The following is an 18,640-nucleotide window of genomic DNA, read 5'->3' on the forward strand; positions in this document are numbered from 1 at the left end:
TAAGGAAATGGATATAAATTGGGTTTTCCCTTGACATCGTATTTTAAATTTCCTACTGTTGTGTTTTACATATATATGACAAGAATTATCTCTCATTTTATGGATGTGCAGATGTAGATAGGCCCTATATAAATAGGTCCGATAGGTGGCAATTGCACTGATGCAATCACAGGTCACCATAGAGAACAAAATCACATGGCTTTTGTCCAAAAAAACAATCACCAAAAGCCTGTGAAAAGGCCTTAACCTACATAAATGTTATGACTTTGCTTAGGGCTAGAATTTCTCCTCTTCGATCTCTGTTAATTGCATGAACAACAAGAAATAACAAATTATTTTGGGATCTGACTAATTAAGCCTATCAGTAAGCACCTCAGGGGCGGGTTGCGTTTGGTTAAGTTGCTAGTACACAGGATGGGAGAGGATGCCTTCCTTTTTGCATTCTTGTCCTTCATTATTCCATACTTCTCTCCACAATCTAAGAGGTTCTAGGAGAATTCTGTCTTCTTTCACCTAAATTAAGTTACACTCCTTATCTGAGTTATGAGAAAAATAAACTTTTTTTTTTTTCAGACAGGAACATCACAGTGGGCATATGCAATGATTGATACATAAATTTCTTCAAATAAGATCCATTTGTATTGCTGTGTTTGGTAAACTATTGGATGCCAAATTAATTTGAATTTCAGGTAAAAATTCATTATTCTTTTTGTGTAAGCGGGTCCTATGCAATTTTCAGACACATGTATTTTTATTTGCTGGATCTGGCAATCTTAGACTGAATTTGTTTTCCAGGTCAAGTGTAGAACAAGTATTTTTTTAAAGTAGGTTGAGAGAATTTAGGTAAAAACTAACTGTGGAAGTCTGTCCTAACTCACTGGACATATTCTTGTCCTGCCCCAATTGTTCAGCAGCCTATTCTCAGTTTTTCTGGTATATCACATTTTCCAGAATCTAGGCATGTTTTTTGTCACAGTGTTTATATTCATATCATCTCTCTTCTTACTAAGGCAAAGTTTTGATTTGTCATTATTTCATGAGAGACTGTCTATATCAGATAACCTTTTCTAATCTATTATGTTTCCTACAATTTAGGCCTGTAAAGAGTCTTGCTAGTCTAGATTCCCACCTACAATAAAATTAAGGTATATTTGAGTCTCTACTATGATAAATAATTTATTAAAACAAAATATAAATAAACAAGACAAAGACTTTATAAGTAGGTTCTAGGTTCATTATTTAAGATAATTCATTCCATTCCCTATGCTTCATCTACTTTTTTCCCAAAACTCTCCATATTGTATGCAAATTAGTACATATTTGTATATAACACATAACATTTTCTACATCACATTATTTTATATACATTTATTCATCACTCACAGAAAGGAGGGTGGAAAAGCAGTATAAAATAAATCCAATGTATTCAAAACTCTTAACTCTTATCCTGACTCTGCTTTGAACTACAGGAAGATCCTTTAGAAAATGTGTTTTATATATGTATATATAAAACACTTCATGGTGATTCCTAAAATGTTTTACAGACATATATAAATAAATCATAATGACATTAGCTATAGTTTTGTTTCAATTTTAATTTGTATGAGTTAGGATATTTATTCATCTAATGGTCTCCTCTTAGAAACAATAATAAAGGCCAAATTATACTTAGACAATATGTAATAAATTAAAAATGTTTTACATATTATATTCTTTTGGAATTGTGTATTATTATTTTTAAAAGATTTTATTTATTTATTCATGAGACAGAGAGAGAGAGAGAGAGAGAGAGAGAGAGGCAGAGACATAGGCAGAGAGAGAAGCAGGTTCCATGCAGGGAGCCTGATGTGGGACTCGAACCCGGCCTCCAGGATCATGCTCTGAGCTGAAGGCAGACGCTTAAGCACTGAGCCACCCAGGCATCCCTGGAATTATGTAGCATTAATTTTAAATTTTTTTTACGTTTAGTTAAAGTTCATTTATTTTAAAAGTATGTTTAGTTTTCCTCAGAGTATCAAAATATACTAAAAACTCAGAGTGAAGTTTTTAGTGTATTATGGATATATTTATTTCAATTCATCACACAAGATCAAAGAAAACCTTGGGTGGACACATGATAGACAAATCTATTGATAGAGCTAATTGGGTTGGTAAATTTTAAGAAAAGATTGGTCTGCTCCCTCTGTCTACCATAACACAGCAAGAGCAAACTCCCTGATGGCTTTCTTCTCCCCTGAAGTGCAGCAATTGATACCAGGTGGGAAAAGTGATCAGTGGTTCACAGTCTTAGAAAAATGTTTCAAAAGCATTGGTTCTTTTGATGTTTGATTACCAGTATAACAGTTCCTAATAATGCAAAAAAAGGCAAAGGGAGACTTTATGATCTCCTTCTTGTTAAACTGAGTTTTTCTTTAATTAAAATAGAGATTTTGAATAAATTTTTAGCTTATTAAAATATACTTATAACTAGTTTAAAACACAATATCTGAGTACCTTTCCTATTTTAAAAAATAATTCATTCTTACATACATTTAATAAGATATCTCAAATGCCAAATGGTGAGAAATGCTATTCTTTAAAATTAAAATTATTTACTGGAGACACCTGTCTTCACTAAATAATTCTAGTATTTAAACTTTAATCTATATAAATAAATTTTATACTGTCACCTTGGGTAATTTCCAAATTGAGGTTATTTAATTGACATACTCCTAATCATCTGAAGGATAGAAATTGGACTTCTAAAATCTGTTGCAAGGCTATAATAAGTACCTGCTCTGAGTCCTGCGGAACCGTAGTTGTCGATCTGCATTGTATCTCTGAGTATTATCTCTTAGATTCCTACCATCTCATGACACTTCCACCACCTCTCAGCTTTATCTTCGTGCCTCCTGCTAGAGTCCTCCTTATTTTCCCACCCCACTCCAGGAGTGCTTTCTATGCTCCATAACCTGTTTCTGATTCTGCCAGTCTCTCACTGACCAAATATAAATATCACGCCACATTCTCAAATGCATTGAACCACAATTACAGAGGTAACCATCAAAGCCCCTTCCTATCCCACAACCAGCATTAAGCAGGTGGGTAAACTGATCCAAGTTCAAGTAGTTTGAGCTTCCAGCTCTTCAACTATAGCTTGTTTCCATTACCATGGCCATTAGCTTCTCGTTGAATGGGTTTGCCAGGCTGAGTATCCTGCCAAAGAGGAAAGCTGCTAAGTGTTTTAAGATTGCAAATTATTTTCCAGTTCTATATTTCTAGTTCAGGAGTTCTAGTAACTAGTTCTAGTAACTTAACTAGAGACTGCCTATAAGCCTAGAGGCTGTCATTCCTGTGTTTCATTGCCTCTCTTAGGTCCAGTGTAATTGTACCTAGATGCTGTAAGTTCCTCTTACTCCATTTCTACTAATGAAATGACTCCACCTTTCCTAACTAACATTCCCTCTACAGCTCTGGTTATTTGTCAAGCTTAAGCCAAGACCCACTGAACAGCTGTCTTCGGCCTATGCCAGACTGCTTGTAGCATTAAGTGTCAAGTGTGCCTCATATATAAATCGTACCTGAAGCTCCCACCCAAATCTTGGAGGACAATCTCACTGGATAGCAATAGGTAGACATCACATTTTCAAATTCCAAATATCCTACAAGCATTATGTTTAGTAAAGACTGTATATTCTGGGAAAATCCTTAAGGCCCCATTCTGTTCAACAGCCTTTCAAGTAAATCCTCAACAATGTCCCTTAATGCATTTGCAGGCTCTTTCCACACCAATGTCTCTTAGCAGCCATGTCCTCGATGACAAGGACTTCTGAAATAGCTCATCAGAACTAGCCAAGGATAGCACATTTTCCATAAAAAGTTCCCATTTGAGAGAGAAAGAAATGTTTAGCATACTAATTCTCTTATTATTTTTTAAAAGATTTTATTTATTCATGAGAGACACACAGAGAGGCAGAGACATAGGCAGAAGGGGAAGCAGGCTCCTCACAAGGAGCCCGATGCGGGACTCGATCCCCAGACCTGGGATCACGCCCTGAGCATAAGGCAGACGCTCAACTGCTGAGCCACCCAGGAGTCCCTAATTCTCTGTCTTAATCCTAAATTTACTTTTTAGAATTCTAGTTATAAATTCTCATTGGACCCAAGTATTCTGTAGATGAGAAGCTGAGATGTAAAGTTAGGCTCTGTAGCTGCATCCTATCACATGTTGATAGGACCATTCCCTGAATCAAGCTGTCCTCCCAACAACTCTTAAAACACCTCTCAGTGCAAGCTTCAGGTGCAGATTAGCATTGGCTGGGTGCTCAGTTCTCCAAGAGGAGGCTTACAGACATAAACTATTGCCATGGCTGTCCCTTCTCCATGCCACCCAATGAACGTGGATAGCCCAATTTGTATAAAATAGGGCTCTCATGTGAATCTTCAGGGCAGTATCTTAAAAATACAGAGGCTCAGGCCTCACTTCCAATTTAGTACGTCAGAATTCTCAAATAAACATGTATTTTTAGAAATGGCACAGGTGATTGTGATGTATTGCAAGGTGTTTGAAATACTGACTTGCTTTTGGGATTCTTGTCCTACCTAGTTGTATAAGTCCTGTGGGCAACTGCACTCAAGCTATGTTACTTTCAGAGGTGCAGCATGGTCTTGGACAGAAAGAGAATCTTGAGAGAATTACGTGACCTGCAGACCTGCTCAAACTGCTGTATATTACTGTGTGGCCATGAGAAAGGCACATTTCTATGAGCCTTATGGTTTTTCTTTGTATAATACATCTTCTATGATATGCCACTGAAAAAGCAGTCCTGGCAAGGCAAACTACAGGAAAAAAAAGTGGTATCTACATTTTCGATAAGCAATTAGCCCTTCACTGTAATATTTTTAAAAGTCCCAGAATCGGTAATAACACTCTAGGTCTATATCTATGTCCATATGTTCAAATACTCATTGACATTTATATTCATGTGAATCACATTGGTCTCTTTTGAGTTTTTGTTTCAAAATTTCTTAAGCACAGAAGATAAATTTTTTGTCTCACTCTCTTAAGCACAGCAGTTTGATGAAGGGAGGTTTTCTTACTCTGAGAGGGCAGGAGAGGCCAGTAACTTAAATCAGGAGAACTGACCTGGAAGACCATGGGACTGAGAAGATTTAAGTGACGTTAGTTAGATTAAACGCTTGATGCCTGAAGAGAGAGGGATCAGGCCAAGGTGTTTTGCTTTGTGTCTATCAGATGCAGTTTTTCACAAGAAATGTAGCAATCTCATTGCAAGCTCTAAAAGGTGGCTCCCAACAGCCTGAAATCAGGTAAAACAAAAGCTACTAGTTGCTGCCAAATCTCTGGAACCTTGGCCTGAGTACAAACTCCAAGGGTTTCATACTCTTTGAAAAAATCTAAAAATAGTTAAAGAGATAAAAACATTTCTTCAGTTCATTCATTCATTTATACATTTTCCTTCTCCTCTTTCTTCCTCCCTCCCTCCCACTCCCTCTTCCCCTACCACTCCACCTGTCTCTCTGTCTCTCCACATTTAAATCATCATTATCATCATCATGAATATGGCATTTATTTCTTAATTGCTTTATATGTGGCAGGTACTATGTAAAACATTTTATAGGCAGTGTCTCACCTCATCTTCATAACAACTCTGCTATTAATATGTCCATAACAAAGTTGCTATTAATATGTCCATTATTAAAGGGAACTGATTGAGGCTTAGAAAGATTAAGTGACTTGTTCAAGGTAACATAGATAATGAAGGCAAGGCTAGCAATCTCAAAAGCTCATCCTCTTTTGTGCTTGTTGCCTTTTGGTTTTGAAGGGCATACCGCAAAATTTAATTCTATTATTATCAAGATGATGCCATGGGCCACTATTATTTCAAACCAAAGTTTTTCATCAATTTACATAAAGAGGCTATTTATCTTTGAGCTCTAATTAATATGTACATATTATAACGAAGATAAGTTTAAATATTATTTGACCTAGCTCCAGAGCTTGTTTTTCGAAGGTTCTTGATTTCTGTTTAAACTAGGATGGTTGGCCAAAAAGTAAAGAGAAATGATATATTCTCTTTTCTGTGTATGTGCACATATGTGTGCATATACGTTTGCACATATTCTTTTTTCCACAAATATATAACCACTTATTAATTCACAGTTTCTTAGAATTTCCACTACTGATAAATTCTTCATAGACAAATGGGGAGTTATGATGACATAGTTAGGAATACTAGAGCTCTTTACTGATGGAGATGCAAGATTTACTATCCTTTGACCATTGTTCTTGTCAGTTAATAATAAATTATTGAAGTCAACTTGCTCTTGTGTGTGCAGCTGTGGGTGTGTTTCTCTTACTATCTTCTTAGAAAGAATATATAAATACAACCTAATAGTTTTTAAAACTCAACCAGTTAAAAATGGCATCTATCCAAGTGGCAGGAATGATGGTTTCTAAGAAAAAAATTAAATCATTTTGGACTGTCACTATCCACTAAATTCTCAGATATAAATTGTGAAGCCTAGAGTTGAATAATATAGCTATGTAAAAATAACAAATAATAATACAAAAGTACAACACAATGTATTGAAATAAGTTAAAACTTAATCTGTCTAATATGCTTTGAAAATAAACCCATTTATTAATGTATTTTTGGCTAATATTGGCAATGCAAATGGTATTCATTCAGTTCTAAATCATTTTTTAAGCTGGATCATTTCTGTGAATGCTCCATTTTTATTAAAGTGTCTGAAAATGGAAAATTCCTCTCTCTGATCAGTTACATCCCCACACAGTATTTATGAAATTCAGTTCTGCTTGATAGATTTCTTAAACCTCAAAATTCAGCCATCTGTAAATCTCACTTCTCTGTAATGAGTCTTGGAATAAGAAAGAAGGGAAAATATGTCTGAGCTTCCAAAATAGATTTTACAAGTCTAAAGTCATTAAAGCTCATGTATGTCTTTACTCAAGTGGATCAGTAAATATATTCTCAAGTGGATCAGTAAATATATTCTCAGGTTCCATTTACTTTTACTTTGCATATAATCCTAACAGATTTGGTTATCTGTTTCAAAGCCATGATGGATTCAAAACCACAGATTAGAGGGGAAGAAATGGGGTACTTCAGATATACATTAACTGTGATCAAAATTTACTGTCTAGGGGAATATGCTGAAAGAATTACACAAGGCATAAAATGAATGAACTAAATTTTTATATTAGTCTTGGATTTTACAAGGAAAACAATTCTATTGTCTACTCTATTGTAGAAACAATAGAAAACTGATCCCCATCATAATGAACCACTTTCTTAAATGTAATGTTAAGTCATTCTCAATAAATCCTTAAGTAAGGATCTGTATAATGCAAGGTAGAGATCTGGGCAATAAAAAAGGCAGATTTTACTCTACATAAACAAAAGTAGGTTATTTAGAATGTACATGGCCAAAGGTCTTCATTTTGTGTTACTTAATCATTGCAATGTCTTTTTTAACAATGTTTTAGGTTGTTAGCTAATGCCTCAATATTTAGATTAAACTTTTGGCTGTACATTCACTACTGAAGATGTTGCAACTAATCAAGTCGATCAAAAGACTTAACTGAACTTCTGGAATATAATTAATCAGTTATTGATTATTTTTAATACCCTAAAAATTAGTTGAACCATTATGCCCATCCTCTATGAAAAACTATAATTTATGCATAGATTTTCTGATTAGCAAATGTCAATTAGATAAAGAGAGAAACACATCATTAAGTTTTTACAAGTGAGGAGAAAACAATATATTATTATCTCCCTCACAAAAGGGTTGGAAAGGAAAATTTAGATTTATTCCTTTTGTCTTAAAAACAAAGCACCAAAACAGATGGGAGAATCCAGTAGAGAAGATGCAATGATACACACTTCTAAAAACTCAAGAGGATAAAACTCTTGGTTTTTCAGACCACCCTTTATTTCTCCTTTTCTTTTTTTTTTAAGATTTTATTCACTTATTCATGAGAGACACACACACACACAGAGAGGCAAGAACAGGCAGAGGGAGAAGCAGGCTCCATGCAGGGAGCCGGATGTGGGTCTCGATCCGGGTATCCAGGATCAGGCCCTGGGCTGAAGGCGGCGCTAAACCAAGGAGCCACCCGGGCTGCCCTTTACTTCTCTTTTAAGGTGCTAAATTATGAGCTGTCAGTACACATGAAGTAAAAACCTCTGTGCTCCACCTCCAATATTACAGATGTTTATAGCTAGAAAGTGTTGTCTAGATACCCAGTCCAGTGATTTTCAAATAGAAATACAAATTAAAATCACGAGGAATTATAAGTTATCCAGGTGCCAGATGGATCTATCTACTGAATCAGAATTTTAAGCATGTGCATTTTTAAAGGCAACCCCCTGGAAAAGGACAATTGTATAACTCTTTGATTTTTTGCAGAAACTGATAATTCAACTAAAAAGTGCAGTCATAGATACTTGTTTACATATATTCTGGTATTTTTTAAAAATATTTATTTATTCATGAGAGACACAGTGAGAGAGGCAGAGACAAAGGGAAAGGGAGAAGCAGGCTCCCTACAGGGAGCCTGATGCAGAACTCAATCCCAGGATCATGGTCTGAGCCAAAGGATAAACCACTGAGCAACCCAGGCACCATATTATGTTATTTAAATGAAATAGAAAACTATATTTTTCTTAAATTAATAAATTAGTGGCATATTGAGGGGATCTGAGTGACCATTCCAACATTTCTTCATTTTGTGGTTTCACTAAGTTGTGACTTGCAGTAAGTCACTGAACAAATCCCTATCAAAATCAGACAATGTCCAAATGTTCTTGCTACCCTTTTAAGTTACTCAAAACTTATAAGATGTTTAACTTAATAAGGTTATGAAAAATAAATAAGAAAAACATTTTTTTCTTGAGGTTTAATATTTCAGATGATATTCTATAAGACCCATGACTTAAATTTTTTTTTTAATTTTTATTTATTTACGATAGTCACAGAGAGATAGAGAGAGAGGCAGAGACACAGGCAGAGGGAGAAGCAGGCTCCATGCACCGGGAGCCCGACGTGGGATTCGATCCCGGGTCTCCAGGATCGCGCCCTGGGCCAAAGGCAGGCGCCAAACCGCTGCGCCACCCAGGGATCCCAAGACCCATGACTTAAAAGCAGTATTAGTATACAACACAGCTATAGTAGAGATAATATATAAGAGCTAAGACATTTGAGGTTAGATACAATTTATTATATTCCTATATAACAGAAATTATTGAAAATAAAGTTTGTTACTATCTTTTTTTGCTACAATAATGATTGTTTTTTCTTTTCTCTATCTTGGAGTATTAGGCAGTTCTCTGTGTTTGAAGAATTTTAGAGCTCCCTAGCTCTGACCCTAAATCAGATTCTCTGTTAATTTCCATCAAGCAAGATTAAGCAAATCTTTATGGAAAAAGGAGGGCATGAAAGAAATGAAGGCTTTTGTATTTGGACAGAGAACAGTTGGAGTAATTCCACACTGATGGAGGGTTTGTAATACTAGAGACAGAGCAGAACCTGAGGTTTTAGTGGTTCCAATTGGATGTACTGAAGGGACAACTGGGACCTCACTAGTAATTAACTAAGTACCATGCACTTGAGAGATGCAGAGAAGGTTTTGGGAGCCAAATTTGGTGTGAAGGGATTGGAATCATTTGGCAGATCAACCCATATTTGAAAGGAGCATTGGAATGACAAAATGGGCATTTCAGTAGCAGCCAAGATGAATGAAGGAGGAGAAGCTATTCCCTTCTGATCTTGGCTTGAGCAACCTTCAGTGTTTATGCTCTAATCCCAAAGGGAGGAAATGGGCAACTCTCAAATTACTAACATGGATTTTTCAACCATATGGTGGTGAAGGTAAAGGCAGTTTTATTTTTTACCAGAAAACACATAAATTCAGTTTGTTTTTTGCACCAGAGTATTTGGCAGAAAATTAATATCTGTTGTATACTAGTATACATAATATGTGTAAATTTTAACCTGGTTGTATGTGAATAAAAACTCTGTCCTTTCTGAATGTTAGTTCTACTACACTAGTTTTGTTTCTTCTGCTGTTATCAAAATTAAGCATTCATTATTCATGTAAGACACAGAGGACAATGAAAGTAAAATGAGAAGGGAAAACACTTGAATAATTTGGTCATATATATTTAAGTAACCACAAATAAGTATTTATTCTTGAATATACCTAAGAAGGTTACATGGGAGAATAAAGCTGATTCTAACCATTCTTTTTTTTTTAAGATTTTATTTATTTATTCATAGAGATGCAGAAAGAGAGAGAGGCAGAGACCCAGGCAGAGGGAGAAGCAGGCTCTATGCAGGGAGCCTGATGTGGGACTCCGTCTAGGGTCTACAGGATCATGCCCTGGGCTGCAGGCGGCGCTAAACCGCTGTGCCACCAGGGCTGCCCTGATTCCAACCATTCTTTACATTTATGTCTTATTATGTGCTAAGCATTCAAAATTTTCTTTTTTTTTCTTTCATTGTTTTCTGGACTTACTGGACCATAAAGAAGGAAAAGAAGAAAACCGGCAGAAGAAGAAGAAAGAAGAAGAAGAAGAAGAAGAAGAGGAAGAAGAAGAAGAAGAAGAAGAAGAAGAAGAAGAAGAAGAAGAAGAAGAAGAAGAAGAAGAAAACTAGCTCATTGTTACAAAATACTTCTCATCCTGGTTTCAAAGTCCTCTGATTTTCTGCTTTTTATCTAAACTCACATCCATGATGCTACATATAATCCTAAAGAAATGCTGCAAATGTAAAAGTGTTCATTTAAAGCCTCACCTATATCAAGTTCAAAAAACGATTCAGTGCCTTGGTTGGTTTGGAGAGTTCTGCTCAGGAAAAAAAATAAATAAATAAAAACAAAGCAGGTTGATGACTTTTACAGCCGAATGTGAGTACCTTATAGATTGAATAGAGTCATCTTCCTGTTTTTCACAATCATTAAAAATTTTGCAGAAATATCATCTTCCATGTCTTTCTTTCCCTTTTCTACTTCAAAGCTTTTAGCATTTCAAGGTTTGTCTTTTTCCAATATGTTGGTAAATAACAGCCAATATGAAACTCAGACTGGACCTTGCTTTATTATGATTATTTATGTTGCCTATTTTAGCCAGGCTTTATTTCAAAACCAGTTTTCAGCTCTATCTGCTTTTCCCCCTATTTATCATAATTAAATATATATATTTAATTACATACTATTTATTCCTACACAAAAATGCAATATTTCACATAATATTGGTATAATACTTAACAGGTTTCTATGCTCAAACCCAATATATATATATATATACCAAAGGAAAGGCCTTTTAACTGGGTGCTGGAAGATAACCTCTGAGCACTGCAACATCCTGCCTGAGAACAGGGTCCTTGACACCTGATGACATATGTATACATTTGAAATGCTTACTACAATAAAGTTAATTAACACATTTATCCCATCACATAGTCACCGTGTGTCTGGGTGTGTGTGTGTGGTGAGAATGCTTTAGGTCTATTCTCTTAGCAGATTTCAAGTGTACAATATAGTACTATTAACTATAGTTACCATGCTGTACATTAGATCTCTACAGTTTATTCATCTTACAATGGAAGGCTTGTGCCCTTGACTAGCATCTGCCTATTTCCCCCACCCTCCAGCTGTTGTTAACCACCATTCTGTTTCTGTGAGTCCCACTTTTTCAAAATTAGTATTTTTCTTTATTCTTATTATAAGAGTTTCTGGAATTAGGAGTCAAGATTTTAAACTAATACTAGTCTAAAGTTAGTTTGAATAGCTTCTAACTGGCAATTTATAAAATAAATAAGTGAGAAAATACTCTACTTTGAAGCTCTATTACTTGATATGATATACTTTCTAAAGCTACAGTCTTTAACTTGTCAAATAACTGGCTTAGTATCACACAGTAAACTGTGGCAAGGTCAGCTCCAGAAGTAGAATCTTATATTTTGGGGTATGAGGTTCTTTCTACTATAATAAACTATTATTGCTGAAATTATCACTGAAATCATAGGCTAAAATAAAACTTAACCACATTATGGAAACTAAATGATTTACTGTAAGTCAAAGGAACTCTGGCTCAAGCCATATTAAAAAATAAGCCCTGAGTGATCTCACATAATTAAACCCAGGGGTTTTCAGTCAGGAGTTCGACAATTGATCCACAACCAAATTTCTTCTGTCTCTCGGCTCTGCTGCCTTCAGGGTTACTTATCATTAGGCAGCACCCCACTCCCTTCCTCAGGGTCTGAAAATGGCAATAGTAATTACATGTGTAAAATCTAGATGTTAGTAAGTCTAGAAGAGGTCACACCTGCCTTTTACTTATATCTGGTGAGGATATACCAGTGAAGATACACTAGTGGGGAAAGCTTTCCCCAGAAAGAAGTCCACTCATCTCAGAGACCAGCATAGAGTCACATGCCCACCCCTTTAGAAGTTCACAAAAATGGGATGGAGTAAGCATGACTGCCCAAGACAAAGCATCTGAATAAAAACAAAGCAACAGGGCCACTATTCTACCTATATTGTAGCTAGGTAACTGATGCACCCTCCCTAGCCATCCAAATGTTTCTGGTCTCCAGCCCTCTGAATGTTAATTCTAATTCTCTGTTTAGATATCAGCCTTCCTTGTGGGAAAGAAACAATTTGCCACAAATTAGCCTTTCATTGTAGAAACAAACAATGTAAATGAACTGATAGTCAAAATATGTCAATGAAAAGAAGTCTGTTTTTCAAAGCATTTTCTTCTAACTTCAACTAGTGCAGACTTTTGGTCAAAATCAACTTTGTTGCTAAAGGATAAACTATAAGCCTATACTAGTATTGAGGCATTAACCTGTGTTGTATGTCATTTATTTTCTGAAGCCAGTCAGTGAATCCACATTGAGTAGATATTTTTTATGTCAGGATTTCTGAAAAATGAGAAGCCTGAAGGGATCCCATTGATTTGCCAACTGTGTCACAGTCCGTTTAAGGCAGAATGGCACATGCTTGTGACAAAGGTGATGACAAATGGATATGTACTGAAGGGACAGCACCAACACAGATGAATGAAGGAAATGATGGAAATACACAACACCAGACAGAAAGCAAAATAAAATTTAAGATTATAAATGTCAATGAAATATATTATGTGTGTACGTGGTATCTTGAATTATATAAAATCGGTGCATATAAGACTAATGTCTTATTTTGACATTAGACAAAAGACTAATGTCAATTTTTTAGAATAATTTCTGAAATTTTACACAAATTCTACCAAGAATTGTGAATGCAAAGAATGATTTTACTGTTTTATAATATTTATATCAACCTACCTATAGTTATGAATAAAACACTTATTACATTAAAATAATACTGCTTGAGTTTCTGTTTTCTCATCTTAATAAGTATATATATATATATACACCAACGTGACACACATACAAATGTTAATTATATTTGTAGGAGTTAATTTATACTAGCTCACATTAAGATACGTTAGTAATATTCATGGATACTAACGAGATGCATATCTTTGCAGGTAGAATTGTGCTCACAGGCATTCAGGATGCAGTCATCAATGTCCTGTTCACATCTCAGGCCAGCAAAACCCGGATTGCATAAGCAGGAGAAGCCATTAACCACTGAGAACAAGAGATAAGAGAAAATCATATCCTTTTAGTAAGGATCTGGGTAATGCTAATTATTCCAAAGAATATTGTATTCAACTAAATGCATTTCACTTTTAATCAAAGAAAATGTGAATTCACAGCTCTCTCTACAATATTTTCCAAGTAACTATTTTTCTTCATTCTATTTAACTTTAAAACTTTAATTTGAAATAAAAACAATTACAATAAACATTTGGTAACAGTTTGCAAAGCAAAATGATAACATCCAATTTTCTTCCTCTTCTCTCCCTCTCTTTTATTTGCCAGGAAATAATACCGGTGATAAATAGGTCCTTTTACATCAATTAACTTTTCCTCGAGTGTTTTAGGTTTAATAAACCAGAAGTTAACTCGTTGTTAAAGTTTTTTGTGTGACAAGGTACATTAAAGTGGGTAGTGATCTGAAAGTTGATATTGAACTACTTAAGCCTTAGTTAAAAAGAGCTTTCACATTTCATCATGATCTTTTGAAAGTAATAATCAGAATCTGTCCTCTATTTTATCATTAATGATAGAAAACGAACAGTTTCTGAAGCATCTCAAGGAAGTGGTGACAGCATAAATTGTAGTTGAAGTAAGAACATATCTATGGCTGCTTCTAGTCAGTCCCTGGATTCTTCATTACCCCTACGATTTACCATGTAGCCTACATCACTCCACCTCTGTGCATGTACTTGCTATTACTCTCATTAAACGTTGAGGTTTTCAATACACTGTGCGGTATTTGCTGGCTTCTAGATTTCTGCAGCTGTGCTTCTGAATAGCATGTGTACCTGGACTTTTAAAGAAAACCAGCTCACAGCTGTCAAGAAGAGACAAGGGAGACACAAGAATGGCAGCTCTTTAGGCAGGATTTTACTACTATTATATTTTACTTTCTTCATGTGGCATCCTAACTTATAGCACCTCAGTGAATCAAAATAATAATAAACAAGTACAGCTGTAAATAAATTAATGAGGCAAAATGGGATAAATTGTGTTTGCCTTATTTATTATATATGGCATTATATATGTTAATGAATTAAAATAAAATGTCATATAATATGTAATTAAGACATTGTAGGATATCATCAAGTATAATGATGTTTTAAAAAATGTTTATAATTATAAATTCAGGTTTGGATACTGGCACAGAATGTCAAGTAATAAAAAACTAGAGTCAAATTAACTTTCTGTTTAGATAGAGATATTCTTTGCAGATGGATGAATTGTTTTATTTTATTTTTTTATTTTATTTTTTAATTTGCCATTTTTTCAAAAATAAATTCAATTTGTCAACATATTGATGAATTATTTTAAAAGAAAAACAACAATAGATAACTAAATTAGCAAAGGGTTTGAAAGACAGATTGGTTTTAGGAAATAAAGCTTGCATTTATTATTAAGAAATATGCTTTTTGAATGTTGACTGTTCTGGGCTAAGCTAAGAACAGAAGCTAGATGAAAGCCTGGGGAATTAGACTGGATGTCATAGGTAAAATAAGTAAACAAATGAACAATCATAATTTGTTTAAAATTTAAAACAAATAACAAAAAAATGTTTTTTTGTTTGTTTGTTTTGCTTTTTGTTTTTTTTCCTCACACCTAACTTAACTATGGAGTATATATCATCATTTTTTCAGGAAATAATTTTGAAGCATATTGCCTTGTTTTGGTGTTATTTTCCTTTTATCAGAAAAAAACAGTCACTATTTTTATTAGTTCTTGTTAATAAATATTCCATACTCTGGTTTGAATTGAAATTTTCATTAGATAAACCCTGCATGAATTTGGATGTACTATTAGTTTAAAACTTAATATACACTGAAAATCATAGATTAGTGTACCGAAGCAAAGCTTCTGATATGATAAAATTTCATTGTGAAAATAAAGATATTTTAATAATACATTGCCAATGTGGTAAATAAACCCGTGCTTGAGATTTACAATTTCATATTTACATATTAATAATTGTTTCTTATGTATAGTTACATAATTAATACTGTTAACTTGAATTCAAGAAGTTTGGCTTCCCAAACTATCTTATATTTGAGAAAGTATTAAGAATATAATATCTTAGATTTATGCTGATATCAGTTTACATGTCTGATCTAATTTTTAATAAATGTTTTGGTTCTCTGGTAGTTAAATCTCCTTGGATGAGGTCCAAAATATACCATGGCTAATTCTATTATGAAATAGTTTTATATATCAGATACTCAAAGTTTACATTCCATAATATATTATGTATGACCTCCAAAATCTTAACAGGTAACATTGAAGTAAGTATAAGTAGCATATTTGAAAATTATGTTTTCTTATTGTATAAGGAATTATGACTTAAAATATTTTAGTCCCTTTTTCTTCTTTCTTACTATTTATTTATTTTTATTTTTATTTAAGTTCCAGGTAGTTAGCTTACAGTGTAATATTAGTTTTAGGCATACAATATAGCAATTCAGCACTTCCACATAATGCCCAGTGCTCATCACAACTTATAAAAATCATATGCACATCATAAATATGTCACTCAGATTATATCAGAACTGCCCCATATATAACCCTATATAACCATTATTCTATGGCTTTCTAGATTTAAAGGGTTTCTAACCACTGAACATAATTCTGCATTCTATTCTGTCCCTTACTTATTTTATAGTGAACATCAAAATTCAAGAGTCATTCCCAGCATCCCCAAATACCTATGGGTTTGAGGTCAGAAATATGATAATAGTGACTTATTTCAAGGTAATTGGAGAATTTCAAATTGTCACATAATATTTACAGTGACAAAATCAGGAAAAAAAAGAAGAAAAAAGAAAATGATGATAATGTTGGTTCAAATGAAGAGTAGCAAACAGGTGGCCCATAGCCCCAAAATATATTTTGCTTAGCTGTCATAGTGTCAGAAAAGTTAATACTATTATATTTAGATGGATATTCTAGTTTGCGAGGACCCCTCTACTATCTATTGTTTTAAACTTGGGCTGCTTCATTCAATTTGGAAAAAAAAAATTATGCTCCTTACTGACATGCATTTACAAAGCATTAGTTTAAAAAAATAATTCATAACTTCAGTTAAATTATATCATTTCAAGATAAAATGACTTTCCTTCAAAATGTACTTTTTCGCAGATTATATTAACCATTCATTTAGCAAAGGATCACATAAAATTTAAAGGAGATACAATAAAACAAAATAAGATGGATAGTGTTTTGGTCAACATCCTTTTAGCTTACTCTTTTTTCCCCTTCACATCCATTCATTGTATCCAGTTCACAGGGCTATTTCATGACCTGTTTCTCCTGTGTCTCAACAAAAATTATCTATTTCAAATTATCTGTATGTTATTCCATTTCAAAAACCATGTTCTCATATTCAATATTTCTTCTTTTTCTTCTTTCTCCCTTTCCATCTTCTGCTTTTTCCTTTTCTCCTTCTGTGTTCTTTTTTCTCTACAAATTTAAATTTCTTCAGTAATACATATTTGGTAGGGGGAAATTGTGTGTGTGTGTGTGTGTCTGTGTGTGTGTGTGTGTCTGTGTTTGTGTAACAGATGTGATAAAATAATGATTTATTTTAAATCACTGTAAATAGTGCTCCTCCTACGTATAAATACTATTTAAAAATAATTTTAAAATGGCTAATTCTAACATCAGAACACAGAACTCACATCTCATTAAATTTTCTCATTTGCTACCATTATGACTCACAAAAATGTAAATGAATTCATTATATGTGGGGGTATTTTATGAAAACACCTGGGACTGGCTTTGATATTCATGACAGGGTAAAATTAGTAAATAATTAAGGTTGCATACTGAGTTATTCCATTACTATGTCAGATTCTAAGTTAGATTACTCTGCAAGAATTGTTGTGACTGAACTCACTGTCATAGCAATATCCATGCAAGCAAGGGTTGGAGCTGCACTCATTGACATTGATCTCACAGTGTGGACCTGTAAAGCCTTTACTACATTGGCACTGGTACCCAAGAGGAGATATTTCTGGATCCATTTTTTTTCTACACACAGCACCATTTTCACAAGGATCACTAGCCTCACAAGGTCCAAAATCATGGTAAGAATCTGAAAGAGAAGAATCAGAGTGTCAGTGCTTACTTAATAAACAAATCTCTACAACTACTGTCACTTACCTGGCATGTGTTTGCATAAATGCATTTGACTTAGTCTCTAGGCAATGACTCATAATTTTATTCAATATTATCATTGTGATTCTCTCTGTCTACATTGCAACTTAAGAAAGCAACGCTATTCATGATTTCAATGCTTCGTCTAACAAAGCACCAGCAGGCAGCAACATTAAGTGACAGCATTTTTAAAAATACCATTTTGTTTCTTTACCTCTTGTTCAATAATGTGTTCTGAAGACATTGCAATTTTAAAAAGTACGTTATTGATGAGTGATGCTCCCTGTGTTTTTTGTTTTTGTTTTTGTTTGCCTGGTGCCCTAGAGGTTGCTATCACTATAAGCTTTGCTTAATGGATTTGTTGCTATTCTCAAAACAAGTAAACAATGAAAAAAGAACATTTTAATAAGGTTTTAATCTTAAGAGTAACACCTCCGCCCTGAAACTAAGTTTTACATTTTATTCAGAGAATGTAACTAGATAAAGCAATTTTTATTGGGTAAAATATACGCAAGTATTTGGAGATAAGAAATAAGATGGTTGACCCAAGGGAATACATAGCAAACAAAAAGTGAAGCATAAACAAGCACTAAAGCTGTTCCACAGAGCAAAGTCATTATTCAAGTGTCAGTTTTCCAGACATAGTAAAAAATATTTGTATATTAGCTATTTGGAAAGTATTTAAATAATAGTATTCATTTATCAAAATGTGTACCATATATGTACAAACATAGCTTTTACAAGTGCCTGGCTGAATATCTCAGAGAAGAAAATATCCAGTGATCATTTTTTTTTAATATATTTTTTAAATTTTTAT

The 18,640-nt window shown here is 34.0% G+C and overlaps 1 protein-coding gene across 1 annotated transcript in view; it reads right to left on the bottom strand.

The window, feature by feature from the left end:
- LOC112914100 (eyes shut homolog) overlaps positions 1-14,333 on the bottom strand; it is a 1,106,577-nt gene extending 1,092,244 nt beyond the window's left edge. The window contains 2 exon segments of the mRNA XM_072749029.1: positions 13,544-13,665; positions 14,318-14,333. Of these exon segments, the coding sequence (XP_072605130.1) occupies positions 13,544-13,665; positions 14,318-14,333 (138 nt within the window).
- Positions 14,334-18,640: the final 4,307 nt, after the last annotated feature.

Source organism: Vulpes vulpes, chromosome 1, assembly GCF_048418805.1.
Source record: "Vulpes vulpes isolate BD-2025 chromosome 1, VulVul3, whole genome shotgun sequence".
NCBI lineage: Eukaryota > Metazoa > Chordata > Mammalia > Carnivora > Canidae > Vulpes > Vulpes vulpes.